General features: G+C 39.1%; 3 protein-coding genes and 1 long non-coding RNA gene across 6 annotated transcripts in view; 2 read left to right on the forward strand and 2 right to left on the reverse strand.

Moving 5' to 3' along the window:
* Positions 1-2,461: 2,461 nt before the first annotated feature.
* LOC119890813 lies at positions 2,462-9,507 on the forward strand. The gene is made up of 2 exons (XR_005442308.1): positions 2,462-2,546; positions 8,876-9,507. It is a non-coding gene; the product is annotated as an uncharacterized LOC119890813 (long non-coding RNA).
* On the reverse strand, positions 7,294-17,277 carry calca (calcitonin/calcitonin-related polypeptide, alpha). Of its 3 annotated transcripts, none has more exons than XM_038702234.1 (5): positions 11,386-11,498; positions 10,789-10,877; positions 10,389-10,514; positions 8,849-9,030; positions 7,294-8,170 (listed from the first exon to the last, which is right to left on the reverse strand). In XM_038702234.1, the coding sequence occupies exons 2-4, from the start codon at positions 10,872-10,874 to the stop codon at positions 8,868-8,870; spliced, it is 375 nt and encodes a 124-aa protein (XP_038558162.1). In that variant the 5' UTR covers positions 10,875-10,877; positions 11,386-11,498; the 3' UTR covers positions 7,294-8,170; positions 8,849-8,867. The 3 variants fall into 3 exon arrangements, with proteins under 3 accessions (XP_038558162.1, XP_038558161.1, XP_038558160.1); XM_038702233.1 differs by lacking the exons at positions 7,294-8,170; positions 8,849-9,030; positions 11,386-11,498 and adding exons at positions 9,300-9,784; positions 16,075-16,134; positions 17,219-17,277; XM_038702232.1 differs by lacking the exons at positions 7,294-8,170; positions 8,849-9,030 and adding an exon at positions 9,300-9,784 and having other exon boundaries at positions 11,386-11,491.
* A 1,178-nt stretch (positions 17,278-18,455) lies between these two features.
* On the forward strand, positions 18,456-22,149 carry LOC119890509 (vitamin D 25-hydroxylase). Its single transcript, XM_038701811.1, has 5 exons — positions 18,456-18,786; positions 19,418-19,559; positions 19,693-20,325; positions 20,489-20,818; positions 21,458-22,149. The coding sequence occupies exons 1-5, from the start codon at positions 18,550-18,552 to the stop codon at positions 21,673-21,675; spliced, it is 1,560 nt and encodes a 519-aa protein (XP_038557739.1). The 5' UTR covers positions 18,456-18,549; the 3' UTR covers positions 21,676-22,149.
* A 1,536-nt stretch (positions 22,150-23,685) lies between these two features.
* The window catches only part of pde3b (phosphodiesterase 3B), a 44,362-nt gene continuing 41,274 nt past the window's right edge, over positions 23,686-26,773 (reverse strand). Inside the window, 1 exon segment of the mRNA XM_038701809.1 lies at positions 23,686-26,673. Coding sequence (XP_038557737.1) covers positions 26,444-26,673 — 230 coding nt within the window. The 3' untranslated portion in view covers positions 23,686-26,443.

The raw sequence follows: 26,773 nt of genomic DNA on the forward strand, positions 1-26,773 counted from the left end.
ATTAGCATTATAGCTATAACTTTAGCTGTGTTAGCCAACGTTTACAACAACTCTGCACTTGAACTGTCTGTGTAAAGTTACATTGCCGTGTTTATTTTAAATATAATTCACAACCAATACAGCATACTTACAGGCTGTGATTGTGAATTTCCAGGCCCAAACAGAGTCGGAGTTGCATCGTCTTTTAGGACTAAACGTTGAACTGTTGCCGGTGTTCTGACGATCTATGCTGCCTTGCCGAGAAATGCTACCATAGCACAAATCGATAGACTCGACTCTTCTCGGCCCTGCTTCGTTTTCCATTGCAGATAGTACCCAGAGATAGTACGTAGCTTTCAATTCAATAAAATTTTATTTATATAGCGCTAAATCACAACAACAGTTATCTCACAGCGCTTTTCATAAAAGAGCAGGTCTAGATCATACTCTGTGATGTTATTTACAGAAGCCCAACAATTCCCACCAAGAGCAAGCACTAGGCGACAGAGGCAAGGAAAAACTTCCTTTTAAGAGGCAGAAACCTCGAGCAGAACCATGGCTCATGGTGGGCGGCCATCTGCCTCAACCGTAGCTTGTCGTCATAGCGACGTCACACAAAACTGCCGCGACGTAATGTTCAATGCAACACACACACCAGCGATCCACACAGGTTTCTCTTTATTTAAGTTAAAAGGTTTCAACATTAATCAGAATGTAAAGACAGATAAGCAGTATGAAAACCTTCCAGCTGTGTTTTCCTCTGCCGTTGTTGCTGCAGCGGTCTGTGTGACGACGGGAGCAGAGGGCTCTGTGAGCGGGCAGCTGGCCGGCCTCACACGCTCCCGTGGGTTGGCACAGGCAGCCACTTGCAGAGCTCCTCAACTCGTTCTGCCATCACTTCTCGTAAAACTGTCAATACTCGAAATCTACACAGCTGATTTCTCACCTCAAAACTTCTCAGAAGTGGATTTAGTGATGAAATTACATACGGAAACTGTAAAATATAAAACTTTCTGGTTCTGGCCTCTGTCTGGCGTGCAATGATGATGCAGTGAATACTGACGATTCTCCCTGACCAATCAGCAGTCTGTCGTGTTTTCACGTTACATTTTAGTATCCCTCAGCTCGCTTGGAACCTCAACGGAGGTGAGGTGATAAGAAAAAAAGTACCTGGAAGCAGGTACAGGTGCAACATTTCTACAAGGGAAAACCAGACAAAGGCGAGTCGAGCCAAAGGGCCTCCGCTCAGACCTGCTTGGTTTGAGGGCGTGCCTGACCCCGCTAGCCGCTTGGCAAGCTTTATGACACGTTTTCATTGTGATGTCACAATTAAAGGAAGTGAAGGGCTGGACTACAAACGAGCTGTTTTCAAGCGGTTCAGAGCAGAGCTTTCTGTGGGAGATGGGAACTCCCTTTGGGCTGGACTTTGGGCTTTTTCACTTTGCAAACCTGTTACATGCACAAAAAAGACATATAACTCAATAAAGGAGAGGGGAAAAGCCAAAAAGCATAATACCACCTCTTTAAAGAAAATAAACAATTTTGTATGGAAATCATCAGCAATGACCGCAGTGCATTGATGTGTGAGCAATGCACAGTGTGCAAAATGAAAAGCAGCAGTGTGAAGGCCAGTCGAAGGAAGAGCTCACATAGGCTAGCTTACACAGTATAGGCCCATGTGAACAAGATGAACATGTGACCCACCACAATCAACCATTGGCCTCATGACATTATAAGTGTGCACTTCTGGAGAAATCCAGTATCATGACAAATACCATGATAAAGAGCAAACAACACAGCAAGTAATAACCTAGCACATCCTAGCTAGGTTGTGGCTCAGCATACATGCTGAGAGGACAAGGCGGTCTCAGAGCCAGTACTTCTTGCTTGTTTTCCACCATAGTCTCTGCCATATTTGTAGTTGCTTTAGTCTACGCAATGGCTACACTAACTCCAGAGCCATGTAGAGACAGAGTTCCATCATCTCCATTCAATTTCAATTCAAGTGCTTTTTTTGCCATGACTGCATACACTATTAATGTTGCCAAAGCATATTAACACAAACTCTACAATCATAATAAACAAAATAAACAATTAACAATTCTTGGGGCATCAGGCTTAATCAGCACTGTGGGAACTCATTTGGCGAGTGCTTGAATGCAACTGAAGTTCATTGTAATCATTGTAAAAGTCCCAAACTCCTGCGTCCTGCAGATTACACACAAATCATGGCTGGAATAGTGTTGTGTAGCTCGCTACGAGTACCTTTTTTTGTTTCCAATTTACAGAGCCTGGGCTGTGTACAAAACACCAGATTCAGGAGATATTTGCTGAATTTGACAAAAACAGGTGTTTTTGATTAGAATCGCATACCCTACCTTTAAACACGACAATCTGTGGGAGGGACGTCACTGTACACATGCTCATAATTAGCTCTGTGGTTGCAGGTGTTGACAGCAGGAAGAAACAATATCATGTTTTCGCTTTTCTGAAAAAGCAATGGCAGAAGCCCTGTATGAGAAAAAAGGCTTATACCTGGCACTCGACTTCACCTCTATAAATGAAATGTAAGTCCAATAAGATGTTTCTCCTCATTTTTTTTCCTTTTATTTTTTCTACTCTGTTCAGTCTCTCTGTCATGTATGGTTTCTCACTGTCAAATCTGCTCTCATTCACAAATGTTGTACTGTAGGCTATCTGAGCAATCAACTTTCTTCCCACATCCTAATCCATAATCATTCTGTCTACCACACTGACAACTAATCCTGTCACCCCATTGACCCAGTCTTCAGCACCGCCACAGACAAGACACCATTCTATCTCAAGCATTTTGCAAAAGGTGCTATGTTGAAAGAGTCTAATCACCAAAATGTTTTCATTAGTTCTCAGTCTCTAATAAATATTATTACTAATTTAAACTTGACATCTCCATGTTAAAGTAATGTTGTGTTTTTTTGATAAAGTAGAGAGCACAGTTTTTTCCATCACTTTAATATAGCCAGCAGCATATTTGGCGGGTGCTATGATTTATTTAGCAGCTGGGGATAATAAAATAGAAAGTGTGATTATATGGTAATATTTTTTATAATAATATTAATTAATAACTAAAATGAATGAATTAACTTAAACAAATACTGTAAGTACAGGTAGCCAACAACATTGCACACCACTACATTTTAAATTTAAACTTTAGATAAAGTTTCAAGATTAAAAAATTTGCCAACAACACTGAATCAAAAATGCTTATCTTATCTTATAACCAAACCTAAATGCTAATCTATTAACTGATAAATCATGCCATGACAAGTTAAATGTTACAAATGCCACACAGGCACAGCAAGGCAAAAAGAGTAAAAACCGCAATGCTAAGTTTCAAGTTCACAGCACAGTAGCTTTAATATAATGTGTATAAAAACAAAAAAACAAAAACTTACCTTAAGTTGAAAGGTCTTCCTCAGATCAGCTCAATAATTGGGTTCTGGTCATATTGTCGTGCAATTTCTCCGTTTCGATTTGTCCTCCTTATTTCTCTCCAAAAAGTGTGTTGTTACTATAAAAGTGCGCCATTCTTCCTATTAGTCCATTCTTTGTCAGTTCTGGTAATAGGCACGTGTGTATCAGGGATAAGCATATGCGCCCATAGTTGCCAAGGGGTTAGGGTTTCCTTGTCCATGGAATTTATGTTGCTCTGTGACAAAGTTACCAATTTAGCACAACTCCCAATTTAATGATGGTAAATTCACGTTAGCTAGCTTAGCTGTCTGGTGATAGCAGCCCGGTAAAGCCCTCGTTTTCAGCATCAGCTGTTGCTTGTGAGGGCAATGCTGTCAGTGTTTCATTGCTTTCCATGTAGGCTTTTTGGGGAAGGTTACCGAAAATATTTCTTCCTGCTGGACCATTTCTAACTTAATATCACTATCAAAAGCGTTTAGGCGAAATCACTGTATTGCCAGTGACACACTTCACTTCACCACAAAGTCTGCCTTTGCGAGTGAGAAGTCCCGCCTCCTCTCCTTCCTAACCTCAGTAGCTGTTAAAGGGAAACTCCACCGATGTAACAGGGCTACATTCTGCTTATGTGAAAAAGGTTATGTAGCTTTTTGTGGCTTCAGAGGGAGCTGTGTGATTTCCATAGGCTGTATATAAAATTCTGTCTGATTTCTGATAAATTGACTCAAGTGACATCATTTGAGCCAGCATCAGTAGGGGCTGAATAATACAGGCTGAATGTGTAAATAATCTGGAGGTGTGGAGAAATAGGTGATTTTTCTAGACCTTTTCTGTAGCCCGTTCCTCATCTCTGCTTAAGGCTAACAGCCCCATGTTGGTTAGCCAGTTTCTGCAACTGTTTTAAATGTTGAGCTGGATGATACTATTTTATCTGATCATAAACCTGTCATCTTTACTGCCTCACTCTCGTGTCCTTTACCAAAACCTAAAATGCCAGATCGCTATGTTAGGGCACTTAATTACTCCACAGCTGGGCTATTCTCTGATGCCTTTATAACTTCGCCTTTTGCTAAACTTACAGAGACAGTGTCCGCCTCCATGGGCACAGAGGCACTAGTCACTCTGTTTAATACCACTGTCACAGACATCCTTGATACCATTGCCCAGATCCAAAATCGAAGCTCAGCCTTGGCTTAATAGTGAGACCCTTGCCCTTAGACAGGAATGCAGAGAGGAACTGGAAAAAGAATAAACTGCAAGTGTCCTACAAAAAAGATCTGGTATCTCACCCTCTGGCCTTGACCCATCTGAGCTAGTCCCATGCCCGGTCTCTTTAAATTATTTTGAGCATGTGGCCTTGTCTGAATTGATCAATATAGCCTCACTCGTGATGCCTACTTTTGCTCCTACAGACACTGTCCCCTCACGTCTTTTTAAAAGAGGTTTTAGATGTTTTTGCTCACAGCCTTTTGTCTATAATAAATAGCTCTCTTATAAATGGAATTTTTCCATCCACTTTTAAACATGCTGTGGTTCAGCCTCTTATTTAAAAAAAAACAATCTTGACCCTATGGATTTTAATAATTTTAGGCCCATTTCTAAATTATCTTTTATGTCTAAAATTTTGGAGATGTTCATTCTTTCTCGACTCTCCTCGTTTTTAGCTGAAAACAATGTGCTGGATAACTTTCAGTCAGGTTTCAGGATACATCACAGTACAGAAACAGCACTGCTTGAGGTACTAAATGATTTATTGCTGTTTGGTGATTCTGGAAATTGTGCTATTTTACTCTTGCTTGACCTCAGCGTGGCTTTTGACACCGTTGATCATGACATCCTCCTGGATCACCTCCAGCAAGGGGTTGGTATCCAGGGTGTCGCGCTACAGTGGTTTCACTGTTATTTGAAAGATAGAACTTTTTCTGTTAACATTGGTAACATTTCCTCTTCTTCAGAAGCAATTAAGTGCAGGGTACCTCAAGGTTCAATCCTGGGGCCAATCTTATTTTCTTTGTATATGCTCCCCTTGGGCTCCATTCTCCGTAAACATAATATATTATACCACTGCTATGCTAATGATTCACAGCTGTACTTACCTCTGAAGCCAGGTGATTCAAAGTCCTTACAGTCTATTTACAACTTTCTAAATGATATTAAGCGTTGGATGGCAATCTACTTTCTCCAACTAAATGAAAACAAGACAGAAGTAATATTATTTGGTTTCCCTAACTCATTTGAGGAATTATCAAATAATCTGAGCCCCCTGTCCATTAATGTACAGCCCTTTGCTAGGAACTTAGGAGTTATCTTTGATTCAGCATTAAAATTCGACAAACATATAAACTCTGTTGTTAAAGAGAGCTTTTTTCATTTAAGGACCATAGCAAAACTTAAATCCATTCTCTCTGTAAAGGACCTTGAAACTGTCTTGCATGCTCTTATATCATCTCGAATTGATTACTACAATTCCTTGTACTCTGGCATCTGTCACTCATCTTTATCATGCTTGCAGCTTGTTCAAAATGCAGCTGCTAGATTGTTAACTATTACAAGGAAGAGGGACCGTATATCCCCAATATTGGCAGCTCTTCACTGGTTACCAGTCAAATATAGAATCGATTTTAAGGTGCTGTTAATTGTTTTTAAGGCATTGCATGGACTGGCCCCATCTTATATTTCAGAACTCCTAATGTTTCATCACTCCTCCAGACCCCTCAGATCATCAAATCAATCCCTCTTAGCCATCCCACAGTCTTGTATGAAAACAAAGGGTGACTGTGCCTTTTCAGTGGTGGCCCCGAGACTGTGGAATAAATTACCCCTGATTATTAGATCATTCCCCACTATCCACACATTTAAGTCTCGACTTAAAACATATTTTTATTCTTTGGCGTTTGAGTCTGTTTAGGGGCACCTGCGCTTGTGTATTTATTTATCTATTTTGGATCTAACTGTGTTGTTTTTCTATCTTATTGCTGTCTGTTGTTGATTGTTGTTGTTTGGCCTGTTTTAATTATCTGGTTTTATTTTTTTATGTCTTCTTCTGTATAGCTTGTCCAGCACTTTGGTCAAGTCTGGTTGTTTTTAAATGTGCTTTATAAATAAACTTGACTTTACTTGACTACTGTACTGGATAGTAAAATGCATTATTCATTATTTTATTAGCATTTAATAGCTACAGCACATAATAGGTAATGGGGTTGGCCAATACCATGAGACGATATAAATTTCAACCATCAGAAATTTTCCCATCTCTCTTGGTGTGCTGGGCTGTTATTGGTAATGTTACAAATCAGTGAGCACATCTGTCAAAAATGTCATGCATTCAGTATGGTGGATTAGCCAAAAACACACCTCCCGTTCTGGGTAGTTTATTCATACAGTTCATCAATAGATGTTCCATTAAAATATCTATACCACTATATCAGTCTCACAGTATAAAATCCCATTTTTACCTTTTAGAGAATTTTATCTGTATTGTCCACTCCTAGTAAGCAACTAAGCTAATTAGTTCCAGCCAAGCTACCTAAAAATAAAATGGTTAAGGTTAGGCAAATACTTCTGCTTGGTTAAAGTTAGGGAAAGATTGTGGTCATGACAAAATTAAATAAAAGTAAGAATTGATGGTTAAGGTATGGTTTAGCTTAGGCAACTAAAAGCACTGTAGTTCAGTATCACCTTTGTTAGCATTGGAATTTATTTTGTTTGGTGGTATAGGGTTAGTGGGTTTGGGGGATGGAGGTTGTTGACATTTTTGTTATATAATCTGCTATAAAATGTACTATGAAGCAGTTGAAAAAAAGACAGTAGGCCTAGATGATGACATAAAGACCATGTAATGATGTGATGCTGTAGGAGAAGCTAAACATGCCCCTCACACGCGTTTTTGAGAGCAACTTATTATAACCACTGGAGAGCAAAATGAGCCAGGTATAGAAAGATAAAACATAAATGTGTTGAAATTCCAGTGACATGCTTCAGTTTACAACAAAATAAAGAGTTTTATTAAAGAAATATCCTACAGTCATGTTTGGAGATGGTCCAATTATGTATGTGTAGTGAATGTAATCTGTCCTTTCTATTTACATGAAAATAGAAAAGTGAATGTTATATTTGATTTTCTGAGCATACCTTTTTTTTCATACCACATTATGTGCACCTTTCTGAAATGAATTGAAAAGTATGGTTTACGGCTTATATCACCCAATCAAATAAAATACAGTAAGACATGGAAGGCTAATTTAGCTAAAATACAATTTATTCCTGCTTTCAATTCACAATTATTACAATATTTAGAATGATAGGTACATTTTTCACTCTTGCATTGTGCACTGTTTTGAAATTAATGAAGTGTTTTACATCAAGGCACCAGACAGCCACAGTTGTACGTACAGTATCAGACGTACAGTATCAGACTTTTTGTTTGACACACTTTACTGCAGAGACAGGCCAGAAGTGCAGTGGAGTCACAGGCCAAGACAAAGAAAAAATCCATTCTCATCCCTCTTAGCAAAAAATATCTTCTCAGTTACCTTTCCATGATTACAATAACACCACTGCTAGTTATTTCACAGTTTTTAAACACAGACTAACAATGAATACTGACAACGTTCTGTTGGTAGTCTGAAAGCAAGAGATCAGTCAGTGCTTGTGAAGAATATATGCTCTCATTGTCACATGCTCTCAAGTGTTTGTAGGCAGATGATGATGCAGTTTGTTCGCTCAAAAGAGGCACTTTGTCCTAGAGAGCCAAAGAGAGGAGACACAACATTAAAAAACAACTTTGTTTTGTGAGTCACAGAAAATTTGGAAAGTGGGCTTTTTTTAGTGGGGCATTTGGCTTTATTTCATAAAGATGACAGCAAAAAGAAATATGGGTAGAAAGACATGGGGATTACAAAGTGGCTCACAAGCAACACTTCTAAACAGTCAGTAATGCTAACTTTTTGTCATTGTAGGCATTTGGTCAGTGTGTAATACACAGTATGAAAGTAACTAATGAACGTCCATACTTAACAAAACATTACCTAATTGATCCTCATTGTATCTAATTTCAGGAAACTTCAAACATAGGTGGTACTAAAATAACCCCATAAACAACAGGAATTCCACAATTACTTTTATATATATAGAATGGAACACCTTATAAAAATCGGTAAATTTGAAACGTAACAACATTTGGACAATATATGGTGCTTTAATTGATACTCCGTTAATTTACAGTTCACGTGGTACTGACAACCCATCCATTTCCACATTTGGCTATATTTTTGCTCTTTTGGAACTCCAAATATTTCAAATACTGCAAATGCATTTTCTGTTTGAAAGAATTTAAGCAAGAAGCCTTTCTACTGTGATCCTCAGCTTGGTTTTAATGGTTTCAACACAATGGTTTTGTTGGAATGGAGTGCTGACATACCTTGTGCCTGTTCTTGTGCTCACACAGGGCCGCGCCGCTTCCGTCTGCCAAACGCCTGGGCACCCACGTTGGTGGGAACAAAGTTGCTGTGTCCCAGTCCTCCTGACCGACTCAGGAAGTCAGCCAAGCGATGGGTCACACAGGTGGCTGTGTTGCATGCCCGCTTTTGTGCTGTTGCATTACTTGTAAGAATAGAAAAGTTAGTAAAGACAGTTCATCATGATACTCAAGATCAGATTAGACTACATGACAAACTTTGAAGTATATATTTCTGGTATCATCAACAACACATTAAGCACAATGGAAATATGCAGAGGGAAATATTCCAATAGTTAGTTAGTCCAATAGTTGAGTGTATATTGTAAACAGTCATGCTTACCATTTTCTCCTTTCCTTTTTTTTTATTTAATAGGTAATGTATGTTTTCAATCTTCAATGAATTCAAAATAGCTTCCATGTAAAAGATGAATTTATTATAGGGGAAAGATAATTAACATGAAGAGAAAAATTATTTTACATTAGAAAGGTTTTTAGATGTTATTATATTTTATTGTATTGTAGAAAACTGCAAGTAACGCAATTTTGTTCCAAATGTTCAGGTCTCTGTCAGAATCTAATGTCTACCAGTGGAAAATTAAAGCAACAATGTAGACAACTGGGATCCACATGCATCAAGTCTCGTGAATGGATAGAGCTGGATGAACATACAAAGGTTAACTCAGACAGACAGGAGAATAGATGGGCTAAAAACGGAGTTTCTAATCGTATGAGTTGCCGTAGTTTTCATATTGCTCAGATAGACTTCGCTTCTTGCCAGGCGTCCCTGCTCCCACGTCGGTGCGGGGATAGGTTTGTAGTTTGTGAATGTCCTGGGAGAGTTTGCCCAGCACACAAGTGCTTAAGCCAGTGCAGCGCTTAGACATAGGTCTATCCAAGCTGTTAGAGACAGAGACAAACATGCAGAAACAGGCTTACAGTAACCGTGGCATGCAGATGAATGTTAATAATTACATGCATGATGTTTTTCTATAATGTCATGCATTTACAGAAAAAGAGGTGTAACATAAATTAACATTTCAAATGCATGCTGACAGATTCAACAGGCATATGAAAAAATATCTCATTAACCAAAATATTGTAGGCGAGTTGTCATGCTATTGTTCAGTTTCACTTTCTGTGCATCTATCATGCATGTTCTCAAATTTTCTTTAATCATGCTCTCTTCAGTTTCCTGACCAATGACACTCTTGCAGGCACATGTTTACTGTAACACCGAATTAATGGATGAATGAATGAAAAACTGCAGTCCATGCATTAAAGGATTATGACAGAGAGTAAGTAAATTTACATGAATGTCACTATATACCTTGATAATTAGTAAACAAAGTTGGAGCTGTTGGGCTTATAAACAAAATTTTGTTATATTGTGCTTAACTGATGGTAGTTTAGATAGATAGATACCACACCCTACGCAGTACTTAAACTTTTAAATTATCAATATTAGGGTTAACTACAACTCAAAGAATATCAAAAGCCATACCTGTTTCCATCAGATTTTTGGTGGTCTTGCTCATCTGAAGTTATCTGCATGAAGTCTTTGATAGCCCTGAGTAAACTTTGCGCATCATCATTCGATAGTGTGACTCCATCTGACAGGGACTCCTTACTAGTGAAAATACACATTCGGTTAGATTGATCTCTCTGGTCCTACCTCAACATTGGTTTTAAAACTGTGTAACTGATCTGATGTAATTGGTCCTTTTAAAAGCTAATAGGAAGTGAAATTACATATTTACATCTATGAGGAGACCGTGTTACAACTGGTGGGACAATCAAATATATTTTATTAGTTATGGTAAACAAGGAAATGTCAGACACAATCCTCCAAGGTAAAAAAAATGTCATACTTGAATAATAAAGAATAATGCCACAGCTCTTACCTGGATGGAGCTGCCTGTGAGACGTACATCTGGCAAATGATCAACGCATAGGCAAGAAGGAAAGTCCAGAGTTTCAGCATTATCATTGCCTGTAAAAAAAAAAAAAAAAAAAAAACAAAAAAAACCATGTACAATACCAAACAAGGTAATACAAATTATTACAAAGAGGAAATTTTATATCCATTTTGTGCAACCTGTGTACACAACTTTTTATGCCAGTAAAATGTTTTTTTGTATACATTCTCTGTCTACTATGTACTGCATGCATTAACAGCTATATGAATCCTCCCGCTCTGTTTCTCTCTCACGTTCCCTCGCTGTTAAAACCTCTGAACTTGCAGATAGATGACTTATTGGTGATATACTGACACTGGCAGCTTTGCCAGCAACCATCAGCAGTTCGGTCCATTAGCTGCAACCTAGAGAGTATAACTTCACCAGAGCTGCATCTCCCCTCTGTCAGCAATCAGTATCAGCCAGTATATTGGCTATCCAGTCTACTCAGTCCTCACCTTCTCCAAAAAACACATCATCACATCTGATATTTAACCATGACAGCATAATTGCACCATCAATTAAAAAGCAGTCTATACTCACCGTTAAGATAATAGATCTTCTGGTAATGAAGAATTCAATGATAGACTCACTTGTGAATCTGCTGAACACTCCCCACAGTACAGGGTTTTATATATGTTTCCCATGGGTATCTGTATTAACTGAGGGAGCACGTGATCATAGTCTATTGGCCAGTCAAATGTTTTACCTCAAACTGCTAGCCAATCAGAAGCCCTGTCACTTACTGCAAGCCAATAAAAGAGTTTGTATACAAATTAAATGAATGCACGCTCATACACATATTTAATTCACAATATGACGTTCTTTAAGTCATTCTTTAAGCAGGGTAAATGGGACTTTAAAACAATATAATGATCTTGAGAAAAAACACGGTATGGCATGTGAACCCACTTACTGTAAATCCCTTTACAGGGTGGATGACTATAATGGGCAGATAACTGAAACATAATTCATCAGCACTTCCTTTAATTAAAATATGTCAATATAATTTTTAATGTGGTGCCATTCTTTAAGTGGTTAAGATGAACATCGCTAGGGCCAGTGAGAGATATGACTTCGAAAGATGTGCATACTTTTAGTCACATGTAGCGTGGACAAAAAATTGTCCATTTTCAAAGACAGTGAATGTTCACAAGTGAGTCATATTTCATCAGGATACATTTTACTAGTTAGCGTTATGCGTTATGACACCCATGTGATTTTGAAGCCACTAACAAAGTTGCCCCAAAAAGCCTTCGTTGCACTCACACACTCATGATGCAAGATGGAAAGCGGAACAGGGCCAAATGCCAAATGCAGACCATTTAGTTCTCGATGAAAAAAAACTTTACAGAAAGTTACTAAATGACACAAATCTACAGTCATCTAAATCCGTATTTGAATACACAATACTCTGACAAAATATGTTCACACATTATGTTCATCAATATGCCATCTAACAGCCAAAGAATTTACGGGTCCAGCTGTACCCTGCTGCTCTCTCACATGTTTCAATATAATATTGCCCCATTAGACACCACTGAAGAATTTCAAAGTGTGTCAGTAAATATCAAAGTAACGCTTCCGTCTCAGACTTGTCATCAGATCAATACATATTTGAACCTTGGTGGCAATTTTTAAAGCATAGAGTGCAAAGTTTTGTACGGTTGGATAAAATATTGCCTTTCTTATATGCGAATAGCACCACAGTGAGCTCCTCCTGTGGATAGCCTAAACTAAAACTTCCCACAGAATTCAGTTGCGTCCATCCAGTTTCTCCGAGCTAATTTCTGGGCTCTTGGTCTCTGGCCATCTTCTAATTCCCCTTACATAACAATAATGAGGTATCGTAAAGCATCCTGCCTCCAAGTTGTTTTTTGTGTCACATGGAAACTCATTAGTGTGGATGAGCCCTTTAGAGCAGTTGAGCAAACCAGAGACACTAAATAAGTCTCCAAAAGCTCCACATAATATCAGAAACTGCTCATGGAGGTCTAGAATAGAAAATCTTGTAATCTATGGTGATCTCATGTGATCTCAGTGTTAACAATCTTATTCAATCTCCAAAATTATTCTATAACCATCTCTCTAACACAGATGACTCCATGACAAGTGCCACATTTAACGCCCCACCACAGTCTGTGGAAAAGTAAGTACTCTCCACACTGTTTTGGACTCAAGCTGCTCCCAATCCTTGATTCACCGCACATCAGTTGATGCTGAGAAATTACACTCCAATGGGAAAAGTGTATTGTCAAGAATGCAATTAGCTCACACTGTTCACATTCCCTAATGTTAGGCATGAATTGGTCTGGAAAATTAATTACAACACAGGAGAGCATTCATGACAGAGAGGGCAGCATCACGCTCACTGCAGTGCTCGTCGGTGGCGGTCTCGGCTGAGTCAATGTGAATATGTCTTCACCCAAAGAGAAACAACCACTGTGTGCTAAAAAGCCCAAAGCAAATTTCCTTCAAAGCGCTCTCACATCAACACTTTGCATTCAAACAGGCAGAGTTGAAAATCAGCTGGAATGATCCAACAGTTCAGTGATATTAAAGTCAGCATGTGAGTAATGTGTAAATTTGAGCGTATAATGGATCAATGGTTATTTATTATTTGAAATGTACATTAGTCCTCTGCAAGGCATTTTCACCTGTTGAGCCTCCAGGTTTGTGTTGAATCTAAAAAGACCAGCTGAACAGGAATGAAGAGGTCTAAGCAAGCAGAGACATAACTGACAAGTTAATGAGGAACGTCCACATTGTGTTAAAAAAATACAGTACAGGGCAACGTTGAGAACAAAAGGCAATATAGTGCAACTGTGTGGAAAACCTCTAATGGAGGTGAAGTACTTGAAATCAGTTTACAGATTGGTTTGTGCACCTTCAGAAAGAACATAAAATTACCATCGCGGCTCATGGAATTATAAACACGAAGTGAAGTAGCCATTAGTAAAAGGACTTACACCTGCTGCTAAAAGGCTAACCAAACCTAACATAACATTTAAACACCTGGCGAGTAGTTACAGAGGGATTACAAGACCTCTTGATGTCCCTGCCGCTGTCATTATGTTGTTAGGGCAAAGAGATTCTGGACAGCATTAGTATTACAAGGGAAGGTCGGTAATTAGATTTTCCCCATGCACTTGATAATTCCAGTCATCCGGATGGTAAATAATTTACAGTGGTCAAGGGATCCACCCAATCGAACATGCCACGCATGTCCCACAGTGTAGCAGAACAGGAAGAACACTCTTCAAATGGCCTCATAATGTAAAGACTGATGCTATTCTACCACACATGCGGTAACTGCATTACATCCCATACATTGGTCAGGACAGGAATAAAATTATCCCCAGGATGGGGATGACAACATACTGTATGACAGTATAAATTTGTCCATACCATTTAAACGGTGGTATCCCTTTAATATTGTTGGTAGTATTAAGCCAATATGGACAATGTTGCAAAAAATAAAAAATATATATTTTAAATGATTATTGTGACGACCCTGTGGTTGTCTGTTGTGTTGTGCTGGTTTGGTGTTTGTGTGTTCCAGGCTATCTATAGGCAGAGCCAAGGCCAGGGTCGTCAGGAGATGCGGCTCACCTGTTTCAGCCTGGCTTAGAAGTATTTAAGATAGCTGCCAACTCTGCCCAGGCTCTCTTTTGTTTCCCACCGCACCATGCACCAACACTGGGACACACCGGCCCTTCATTTTTGACTTAGCTTTTCCTTCTGCACTCATTACATTTTACACTCACCCATACACTCACAACACTCATGACTGATTTTCACGTTTGCCTTGAAGTTTATGTTTAGCTGATACAATTAAACCATTAAGCTTATGTTTGCATGAGCTTCCTCTATTTTTTTACAAGCAAGAGCCAACTTGTAACATTATTTATAGGATTTTTGCATCAATGTGATGAAATATATATATATATATATATATATATATATATATATATATATATATATATATATATATATATCCTGACTTTTAGTCCCTGGTATGGGCTCCAAAACTCAAGAGGTCACGGTGGCCTCAGGCTAAGCAAGGTAGTCCAGTTGTCCCTCTCCCCAGCAATGTTTTCCAGTTCTTCCTGGGGGACCCCGAAGCGTTCCCAAACCAGATGAGATATATCATTTCCCGGGGGTCTCCCACCAGGTGGACATGCCAGAAAAACCTCCAATGGAAGGTGACCAGAAGGCATCCTGATGCCCTGAACCACCTCAACTGGCCCCTTTTAACGTGAAGGAGCAGCATCTCTACTCCATGACGACATTATCAGAGTTTTTATTTTAATTTGGAAAGCTCCCTCCGGAACCACAGAGGACATTTTACAAGTGTCCCTTTAATATACAATTAGGCATATAGGCTATCAGTCCATATTACCTACTAGAGAACACACTAAAATAACTCACTCCAAAAACATGGATTATTTGACAAGGGGGGGTGGGGGGTGGGGGGGAATTCCTGATTAGATACAATGATGGGGTCTATAAGTAAAAATGGACTCCAGACCTAACCTGATAATATTTATGTTCTCCAGTAAAAAACTACTGTCATTATAATGCTGTTTTTAATTAATGACATTTCTGATAATTTTTTCCTTCAAGATTCAACGTTTATTGCCTTGTCACTCCTCATGTTACACCTGTATATCCTTGACAGCACTCTCTGTTGATTACCAGATTAAATGTTTACACATTTTTCAACCCTTCTTTTAACTTGCCTAGTAATTAGCAGTCGGTCAACTCTTTTTGAAATAACTCTGGTTCTGTTCCAAGCTGTTACGAAAATATGGTCCATGTTAACCACCTGGACACACGTGTCGCTGGTGTTTTGATGAACTCAAACATTAACAAGATAATGCAACAGAAAGAAGAACACATTTATTTGATTACATTTGACAGATGTCTTGAATGCTTCCAGCATAGCGTTTTAGTCTGGGGAGCTGGCAGGAAGCAATTTGCAAGAATGTCCTCATTAGGTAGCCCTAACCAATCTGAATGATTGGGAGAGGTCTGTAGAGGCCATTTGAGGCATCTAAGAAAAAGTTTACCAGCTGCCTGAATAGTAAGGAACGGCTGGATAAACAACTTCATGTTTAATGTGGAGCCAGTCATGATGAACTGATCACACAGCACGGTGGAGAGCATTGCTTTACAAAAGTACAAATTGTTTATAGTATAAAACTCCATTAATGAGATGATAATATTTACCTGGGTTAGTCTCTGCAAGCTCTATCCATTCTCCACTTCCATCTACAGACCATAGGAAAACTGTGTAGGCAATAAATAAATGAATGAATAAATCATTGTATAATGCTAATTGTCTATGACTAAAAGGAAATATTTAAAGAATTTGGCAAATATTTTCTCTACAAAACAAATAAAACTTGGTCAACATTGATATCCATTTTTAGATCATCCATGCACTTTCGTGCGCTGACTAGACAAGTTCAGGTTTTTGGCCAACAAGCTTGAAAAATCTCACACAACCATGCAGGTTTGGAATGTGGTGCCTTCCTTAACCTTTAACTTTTAAATGTTGCATGACCTAACCTTTAACATGTTGAGGTGAAGGAACCTGCAACGGTTTACTGGGGCAAAGTTTATTTGCTTTAAAACAAAGCAGGGTAACTCTGCTTTACCAGGGCTTTTCAATTACCTCAGTGAATTACATTTGGTCACACAGAATCTTAAAACCATTTTGTATCACTTTAAAAGATTTAAAACAGTAGTATATGAAAAATACTATTCCATTACATCCTGTTCAGTTTGTTTTCCAGTTTTGTCTGATCGTTTAGGAATTGTCAGAGCAACTGATTTAAAATAACAATGTCATTTTTTTTCTACTACATTTATTTGTGCTAAAATAATTTTTTTTTAATTGCATCACAGCACAGTAAGCTTAGTTGGCATATTGTTGGATTATTTTTCAGATCTTTTTCAGTTAGGTAAAAATTAACATCTTGTGCAGCCTCCCCTCTTTGTCATTCCTTGAGCAAGGCTGTTACAGTATATACATGTAGAGTATACCTCTGAATGTTCAGAATGTTTTGAAATAACACACCTGTTTCGAATATTTGACTACTTGTCTAAAACCTGAGCAAGTTAAGCCAAAGAAATAGTCACTTTGACCACTACACAGATGGAACACAATCAACACAAAATACAATTGTATTTAAGTGAGAGAAAATATTATGGACACCTTGCTTACTGTTGTAAGTGCATAATTTCAATATTATAACTTTTTAGATTAATAGCGGAGGTGGGGATAAACCTCTACCTTGCATGTTGCTAGTGAGCTTTCATGCTTATCTTTCTATATAGTCTAACAAAGTACATTAGCTATGCCACTGACCTTCCAAGAAGTCATTACCATAGTTTCCCCCTTTTCCCTACATATTTCAGTCTGTGCTCTGTCTTCTTCACTCAAAGCTCATTTGCGTCCTTACCCAACCAGCATTGTGTCTGCCAATTGACATTTAATTTAGCCAGTGACATAATGCCTTGCTCCACTTCCCAGAAATACTTGTTTAACTCAGTACAATATGCTGATCATTTAGATTAAGTTGCAAGCATACCCATTCAGCACAAATGTGAACCAGAAACCTGTCACAAGAGCCCATCCATAAGTTTTTAGCCAGCTGCCTAAATTACATATTGAACTTTTGGACCCAGAGTGCAGTTGTTTGGCTATATAAAGACATTTACATAAAAATAGTGAAATGTTTTTTCCTGTTTATTTTTAGTGTGTATAACTGATATAGAGTGACAAAGAACTGTTGTACATAATCTAAGTCAACTTAATTTCATCCAGTAAAAATCACACAAGTAATGATTATATTTTCATTGTAAGTGCTTTTGCTTTGCTTAAACAGTTTAACCTCACACTGAAGTTCTCTAACATAATTACACCATCAATTTTATTTGAACTGTTCTGTTATTGTTAATCTCTTTTTCAGAACCCAAGAAGCAGCAGCATTTGAAATTGACATAAAATTCGCAAAAACCTACTTTTGAACTCAAATAGTGCTACAGCACATTCTATTTAGCCAACCTCTCTACCAGGAAGGATGTTTCTGAACTGTGTGTGTGTGTGTGTGTGTGTGTGTGTGTGTGTGTGTGTGTGTGTGTGTGTGGGTGTGTGTGTTTGTCTGTGGTTTCCTTGAAGCTATGGGTGACTCGTGCCAATCGGCTAGATCAACCCGTCTCCCCTACTGTAATATGATATATTGAAATAATCCTTATATAATTAGCTGATATTTAATTATCAATTACCACCTGTGTGTTATTCATGCGTCAAAGTGTTAACATGCACGTTTGTTTGTGCCAAGCAAAACCTTCAAGCCATTTCATAACTATAATGCCTCAGCATTTTTACTTTAATAATTGGTTTGATGAACTGCAGAGTAAATTTGTGAGTTTTATGGTGTGCTTAGCGCTATCTGTAGCTTAGATGAATTTAAAAAAAGACCAAAAACTCAACCTAATAACCACCGTAAAATCCGGGTTATTGATCAAGAGCTGAACAAAGTTCACCGACAGCTGGCTCTGACTTTCTGGCCAATCTTTGCCTTAGAGGCGGGGGATAGAAAATGTGCAAGATGATACATATGTGCTTCAGTTCCTCTGAGGAGAAGCCGAAGTCAGCCGAGTTAGTCTAGCAGGGAAGAGAGATATTTTGAAAAGATGGTTTCAATTAAATCGCCGTCTCTTGTGCCGGTGTCCTGGGTACAGGCTCTGCTCGGTGTGGGCTGCTTGTCTGTCGCCCTCCTAGCTTTCCTGTTGGTTCGCCAGCTCGTCAAGCAGAGACGACCCCCGGGCTTTCCTCCTGGTCCATCTCCCATCCCCGTGATAGGGAACATTCTGTCTCTAGCCACCGAGCCGCACGTCTTCCTCAAGAAGCAGAGTGAGGTTCATGGAAAGGTAATGTCTTGGACCAAAGTGCGTTTTGTGATTGCAATGCTTTTTAACCGAGTATTCTGCAAACTGTGCAGTGTAGGACTCTATGCAGGAGGTTTCAGACTTTCATGACACACACACACACACACACACACACACTGGGAAAAAGTTGTGAGACGAACAAAAGAGACTCGCCCTAACATTTGGCCAACATTTGGTCTGTAGCATTTGCATGGAGGAGAATAACCAGCAAATCAGGGGCTCCAAAAAATGAAAGCCTCCTCCCAAAAAAGAAAAAAGCACATATAAGGACACAAACTTCCTTTTTAGTGAGACATTGTAGGCTACTTTTTAAATGTACAGATAATTTAGGTGCACAACTGGATATCTCTGCAGATAGTAGAGTGATAGTAGATAGTAGAAAAAAAACACTAAATCTGTTTGATTCACTCATTGTCCTGTTAAATATCAGGGAGGTTGAACTAAGCCTCAGCTCTCTGGCTTCTGGAGAAGAGTAGGCACAAGCAAAATGTTGGAACATGCCAGCAATTGTGGCACAAATCTCACATACCTTGACAAACGCATTAACTTGCATTGAAATGTGTGCAAAGAACAAACAGAGTACAGTGCTCATGTTGCAATTTCTAACTTTCAGATTTTCAGTCTTGACCTAGGAGGCATCTTAACTGTGGTATTAAATGGATATGACTGTGTCAGGGAATGCCTTTACCATCAGAGCGAGCTGTTTGCTGATCGCCCATCACTGCCTTTATTCAAGAAAATGACCAAAATGGGTGGTAAGATGCTGTTACTAAAATTGCAAAGTATAGCCTATAATTTTACATGCAACAGTATCTGAATGAAATTGCAGTTGAAATGATTAATGATGAAAGTCTTCCGTGTTGTTTTTTTTTCTCCACCACCCAAAAGGGCTTCTCAATTGTAAATATGGCAAAGGCTGGATTGAACACCGTAAACTGGCGTGCAACTCTTTCCGTTACTTCGGCAGCGGCCAGAGACAGTTTGAGAGGAAGATCTCAGAGGAATGCATGTTCTTTGTTGATGCCATTGACGAACACAAGGGAAAGCCCTTCAACCCCAAACACCTAGTGACCAACGCCGTGTCTAACATCACCAACTTGATCATTTTTGGACAGCGTTTTCCTTACTATGACCACAACTTCCAGCACATGATTGAGATTTTCAGTGAGAACGTGGAGCTAGCGGTGAGTGGCTGGGCCCTGCTATATAATGCCTTCCCCTGGATTGAGTATGTCCCCTTTGGAAAACACCAGAAGCTGTTCCGTAATGCTGCAGAGGTGTATGACTTCTTACTGCAGGTTATAAAGGGTTTTTCACAGGGCAGGGTACCACATGTACCTCGCCACTATGTTGATGCCTATCTGGATGAGTTGGACCAGAATGCAGGAGACCCCAGTTCCTCTTTTTCCTATGAGAACCTCATCTATTCAGTGGGTGAGCTCATTATTGCTGGCACAGAGACCACGACTAACACCCTGCGTTGGGCCATGCTATACATGGCCCTCTACCCCAACATACAAGGTCAGTTATAGTAGAAGCATCAGCCCAAAATGAGAATATTTTACTTCTAATGTGACCAACAGAGATGCACATTTGTTCATAGAGAGAGTGTGCTCTAAAGTTATTGGTTATTTAATGTTACGCGTGAATAAATGCCTGACGATGTCTGTTTTTTCTTGCAAAGAGAGGGTCCACAGAGAGATCGACAGCGTGCTGGTCAATGGGAGGGCACCCACTTTGGAGGACAAACAAAAGATGCCCTATGTGGAGGCTGTTCTACACGAGATCCTTCGCTTCTGCAACATTGTCCCACTTGGTATTTTCCGTGCCACCTCTCAGGATGCAAAAGTCAACGGGTACACGATTCCCAAAGGCACCATGGTGATCACAAACCTCTACTCAGTGCACTTTGATGAGAAATACTGGAATGATCCAGGTGTTTTCTCACCACAAAGGTTTCTGGACAGCAATGGCAACTTTGTAAGGCGTGATGCCTTCCTGCCATTCTCTATAGGTTAGTCTCTTTATGTTTCTCTTAAATTCCAACACTCCTGATACAAATCATTGTGACTGTGGTAATTAAAGAGACTGTTACCAGTCAGGGGCTATTTAATGTTTTCATAAATCACATTTAAAAATCTAGAGTACTTCCTCCATCACTTTAGGTTGTTAGATAAGTGAAAACTGGCAGGTAATTAGAGTATGTTCCTGGTCAGCACTGATCCTAGAATCATATGCTGCCAAACCGTCAACAAAAACAAAACTCATGCGTTGTGCATCAACGACACTGAGGTCTTATTCACACTGAATTCTGTCTTTTGCTCTATTTCAAGAAATAAATGTCTTTAAAAGCCCTTTTGTTGATAAAAGAGCAATAACATTCTCTCTTTTCTTTTCCCATAGCACATTTTGATCAGTTCATTGGCCATATTAATGATCGCATCCATAGAATCCCCATATTCAAAACAAATGTGTTTTCTTGTTTTACCTCTCAAGCACGCTCAATCCTCAATTAAACCCATTTTTCCCCAAATCTGTAGTGTTCTCATTCCCCTATGTATTTGCTTGTATTGCTGAGGACTTGACTAAATTAGCCAGCCATTGGGCTGTATGTGTATGAGAGAGTCTAAATCAAAAAAATGTCTTTTTTCAGGGAGGCGTCAGTGTCTGGGCGAACAGCTGGCCAGGATGGAGATGTTCCTCTTTTTCACCACTTTGATGCAGAGGTTTCATCTGCAGTTCCCTCCAGGATCCGTTCCCTCTGTCACTCCCAAACTAGGCATGACTTTACAGCCCAAACCTTACTCCATCTGTGCTGTCCGCAGGCAGCAGAAAAGTTCTTGCTCTGGAGACACTACTTATCACAAGTAGGCAAGCAGCATTTACTACAGCTTGTTCAACCGTTCAAGCCAGAATTTTACTATTTTGCACAGCAATGCAAACACATGATAGAGGTGCATAAAACTGTATCACTCTGGATTATAATATCCAGTTACAGTGCATTACAGTTTTTCCAAAGGACTTTCAGTGACAAAAGTAGCTCTTTACATATGGACGTGATCCAGTTTATTAAATTAGCCTACTATCGAATTCCTTTACTGAGCAATATGCATGTTTGCACAATACTTTTAAGCAGCAGAGGAGGCGAAAGACTCAGTGCTGAAAGGACATCCTGGAAACACAAGTGTGCTATTGATTTAGTTCTCTGTAGCTCAGATTTTCTCTTAGCCCAGCCAGAAATGTCTATGAACCTTGGTGCGGTAGTGATGGGTTTAGTATGTGTCAATGATTGATAGTAAGTACACCTATAATGGTAGCTTCAGGTCAAACAAGTGACACCATGTGTGGGGCAAAATGGAACTTTCCACGAAAGTTCTGAACACTGTGTATTGAAGCTGGACATGGGCCAAGATTTACATCATCTGGACTGACTCTGACCCCTTCTCCAGGGATAGAGCTCTATGGAAAATCTGTCTCTTAGAAATTAAATGCAACCCTGGTGGATTTCTAGAAACTGACTATGCAACACTGGTTTCTGCTAAATGGTGCTTATCAGTACTAACAAAGTACTACATTTGTTTTTGAGGTTAACATTTGTTTGTCCCTTTTTTTGCAATACTGGTGTTATTTGTTTTTTTTTTATATTCATAAAGTCTTTCTTAAAGTCTTAAAGATATTGAAAAGTCACCCTGTCTTCTTTTAGCTGCTTAAAACCATACCAGAAAGATCTCATATTTATGACTTATGTGTTATTCACATATTAAGTCCCAGATTCTCTCATTCATTACTTGCATATTCATTTCAATAGTCCACAGCCTATTGATTCTGTGTCACAAGTCACAGGACACCCAACACAATCATTAATTATCATAATCTGTAAACTGGTGAAAAGCAGCAATGTGGCACACAAGCTCCTTTCCTCACTGCTCTCAGCAGAGAAATGCATTGACAATTCAATACATTGCGTGTTTTTCATGCAATGATTAATGGTACGGCGAGCAGATGGTATTTTCAGTTCCTTTTAGCCAACATAATACTTAATCCTGCATTAAAGGATTTGTTTTACTTTTTTGTCCACTTGGGGGCAGACCAACAATCTGTAAACACACTGACATAAAATCTTGATATGTTCACAAAACAGTTGCTTAACACAAATTGATATTAGCATCAATTTGAAGTTGTGTTTCAGGCACCCTGGTGAAGGTAAGTTCAATATTAACTCTCCTTTAAGCTCCATTTTCCTCTCCAGCAGCACCTGAGAGAAATATTTGGATCTTTAGCTGCTAAATGCTCCACTATATTCACCAGCTAGTGGCTAAGTTTGTCTCTGGGCAGGTGGTGTATAGTGGGTTTTTAGAACTTTTCCACTACAATCAGTGTCCTGCTATAGTCAAAAATGAAACTGATGAGCGTGGTAAGAGTGAACCAAAACAGTAAAGTTTTGGGCCATAAAACCAAAACACTGAGCGGAAAGACAAGTGTGCTAGAGATGAGGGGAACTGCAGAGCTGGCTTTCTGTGGGTTTATCACTGTGACTGTCTTCTTGCACATTATACATAGGGATTTCATCATTTGTTCATGTAAAAAAAAAAAAAAAGTCAAGGCTTAACAAGTGCAACATAAATAAGAGTGAGGGAGATGTCAATCAAATACATTTTGTGTAGACACATGCACAGACACAGTCCTGAGAGGAGGTGTAATCGGGGTTATAAGTGAAAAACACCTGTGTGGGTCTTTAAGATTATTCTCCACTGTTTGTGAGGTGGTATGAAGATAAATCTTAAGAATATATATATACACACATGTATAGTATATTGTGAATTCACAAACACATACACACACATTCATATACACCTACCAATAAAAATCAAAGAGAACTTCTGATACTTTAGGGATGGTGTTTTATGACAGCTATAAATAACAACAAAAATCAGTTGCCCCCACAATGTAGATAAGGGTGAATGGTTACATTAGACAAACGTACGTATACTGATGCTACATAAGGGTAACAACCATTCATAGATGTATTTATGGCACAATCATCAGAGGACACTGTGGTTTGAAAGACTGCACAGTGAGAAGCCAACAAACTTTTACAACTTAATGAACCAGAATATGTCGGGTCGGGATCTACCAAGGCTTTATGATCCAGCATGGGTCCATGTGAAAAAAACTGACGACAGAGTTGTCAGAATGCGTATGGCTCTGACCTGAGTCCAACTCCGACTCCTGACACCGTCACTGCCACTTTAAGTGCTGGTGGAATGTTTGCCTCAAAGTGTTTCTCTTGCATGAACAGTACTGGAGCCCGGAGAAAGTTTGCCAATCAGCGTATCACAGCCCACAAAACTACTGTATGTAGGTAAAGTTTGGCACTAGTTGGGTTGACTGAGACAACAGTGATAAGAGAGAGATTATGAAGAATACAAGAGTGGTTATGATACAGAACAGGGAGAGGCTGAAACGAAATCAAAATCAAAACACCAAACCCCACAGTTCCACACCTGTAAATAGAAGTAGATAAAAACTCTGGAAACACAATGGTAATTACAGGATCTCAATGTACAATATGTCAGCTGCATGTAGAAAACAGATGCATTCATTTGATTATTTAAAAAATATATATTTATATGCACATACTCTTTTGTACAGCGGCTAAACACTTGTTTGGTATTAAAATGTGCACACCTGTGTCTATTTTTTTGTCTTTAAATATTTACGATCTTGATTTACACTGTTTACTTAATATTTTCTCCAGAGATTTTGATTTAATAAAGGAGCTAAAGGAGCTAGGCAACAATTCTGCCGTCCCTTTCATAAAAGGTCTTATTCTAGTGGAATGCCAAGAGTTCTTAGAGACAAAAATAGAGAACTAGTAGGTTTTTTTTTTAAAAAACCTGCCTCCTGGATCCCTTCTTTACACACTGGCCAAGTTACGGGTTTGGCAAAAACAAACAAAAGAAAATTAGGAAAAGGAGAGTTGGGTGAGCTTTCAATTTGTCTAAACATCAGTGTTTGCCTGCTGACTAAAACACAGATGAGTAGACATTGTACTGTTTGTTTAAAAACAATGCAGAGAACATAGGATTAAAAAAACAAACATTACCTAATATACTGTTAAAGAACTACAACATTGTACAATGTGCTGTGTTTCTGCAGGAGACATCTGCAGTCTGCTGACAATCAAGATAAGCTTTTCTCCAGTGAGGTTGTAAAAAGGTTATGCAAACAGTGTATGGATGGCCAAGAGACAGCACATACTGTATGCTCCTCTGTCACAGAGGATTTCAATTGCTTGAATTTGTAGTCAAGTTGTTCATTAAGAGATTACAAACTACTTCAGTCACCCAGATTTTAATTTTCTTAGTTTTTACGGTGTATTTCATATTAATGACATAAATTCTTGCAAAATAATTATTCAACTTTGCATGAATCCTGAGTAACCTTTAAAAAATACTTAGAATAAAAAAAAAAAAGGAAAATGAAGAATCCATTCATTGAAACAGCACTCCTGATCTCAATGCAACATGTTAAAACACCAGAGGACATTTCACTGATTAGAAACCAACCATTACAGAGGACACACAAACGCACACACAAAATACATACCAAAATAATTAAAAATGTGCTCTCTTTCTCCCTGCTCAGTCTCTCTATATCGCATTCCCACTTCCAAAAAATATTCACACACACACTCAAAGCGAGGAAAGTTAAAGAATCCGAAAGAAAAAACAAAGACGGGTGGTACACATGAGTAAAAGCATCAAAAATGATGCAGATATAATGCTATTAATCAGTCAACATTTCAATAATGTCTCTGTGACTGAGTCTGATACAGTGTTTTGTGTCACCAGCAAGGAGAGAGAACTACACAAGCCTAGGCTCTGGGCCAATATGGACTCAGTAAAGGTTCAGACAGGCACATTTGATATATATATGTGTATATATATATATATATATATAATTAAAAAATATACCTGACATTGAGGCTGAAACGGTGTCAGTCTCATGTCTTTCCATGTTAAACTGTTCACTTTGGTAAAGGGTATCAATCTCTTCATGATGTCGCTTGCTTCATTATTTTTCCTCTACCTTTCATTTTTAAATAGACAGGAATTGTTTTGTACCTAAGGGAGGTGTAAGCGCTTTTGCATTCAAGCCAGCATCACAGCCAGGTCACAATGGAGGGCAAGTTAATGCTGTACCCCACCCACACTCTTCTTCTGCACCTTCCTCCTCAGTTCTGGTGCTTTTTTCTTATTTATAATTTTTATTTCTTTTACCGGGTGCACTCGACTCTCCATGGGGTGAAAGTGCATAGGAGTTGGGCTCCCACCGTTGCAGCAAGAATCCGCTCACAGTAGTAAGGCCTTTTTGTTTCTCCAAAAACAATGACTGCTTAAGCATCTGAGTGTCTGCACAGTGAATCTTTCAATATATGTGTGTGTGTGTGTGTGTGTGTGTGTTTGTGTGTGAGAGAGAGAGCGGGAGCAAAGTGTGTTTTATGTGCATTTGTCAACTGTGTGTGTGTGTTTCTCATGTTCATGTTGGTGAAAGGCAGGTGGTTGAGGGAGTCATGTCCTTACACTGCCTCTCCTCTTCTTTTTCACGCATCTCTGTTCTTTCTTTCATCCTCCTGTTACTGACGCTCCTCTCCCTCCTCCTCCTCCTGGATGACCTGGATGTCATCTGACGGGGAGGTGGGCAGGCTGGCCGGCAGGCTGGGGAGCAGGCTGTCGGACTGCTGCTGCTGTTTGCCAAGCTCTTTGCTCTTCTCCTCCTCCTCGATGGTCTTCTTCCACACCTTGTGGTTCTCCGTCAGGTGTTGCATGATGTTGCAGAACAACCTGCGGCGGTTCTTCCTCCTTTCTGCAACAAACAAAACAAAGAAATGTTTCAGAAAATCTAGACTGGCTACCTGTAATCTTATCTGTCAAAGTAAACTTGACGGTGCTGACGAGCTGTTGGG

Source organism: Micropterus salmoides, unplaced genomic scaffold, assembly GCF_014851395.1.
Source record: "Micropterus salmoides isolate LMB-PRFRI ecotype aquatic unplaced genomic scaffold, ASM1485139v1 Ms_hic_scaffold_6, whole genome shotgun sequence".
Lineage (NCBI taxonomy): Eukaryota > Metazoa > Chordata > Actinopteri > Centrarchiformes > Centrarchidae > Micropterus > Micropterus salmoides.

Coding starts and splice junctions, on each gene's coding strand:
- calca (XM_038702233.1), bottom strand. CDS start 10,874: ATGATAATGCTGAAACTCTGGACTTTCCTTCTTGCCTATGCGTTGATC. Junction 10,515..10,788: donor TCACAGGCAGCTCCATCCAG/GTAAGAGCTGTG, acceptor TATTTTCACTAG/TAAGGAGTCCCTGTCAGATG. Junction 9,785..10,388: donor CAAAAATCTGATGGAAACAG/GTATGGCTTTTG, acceptor TGTCTCTAACAG/CTTGGATAGACCTATGTCTA.
- LOC119890509 (XM_038701811.1), top strand. CDS start 18,550: ATGGTTTCAATTAAATCGCCGTCTCTTGTGCCGGTGTCCTGGGTACAG. Junction 18,787..19,417: donor AGAGTGAGGTTCATGGAAAG/GTAATGTCTTGG, acceptor TCTAACTTTCAG/ATTTTCAGTCTTGACCTAGG. Junction 20,819..21,457: donor CTTCCTGCCATTCTCTATAG/GTTAGTCTCTTT, acceptor GTCTTTTTTCAG/GGAGGCGTCAGTGTCTGGGC.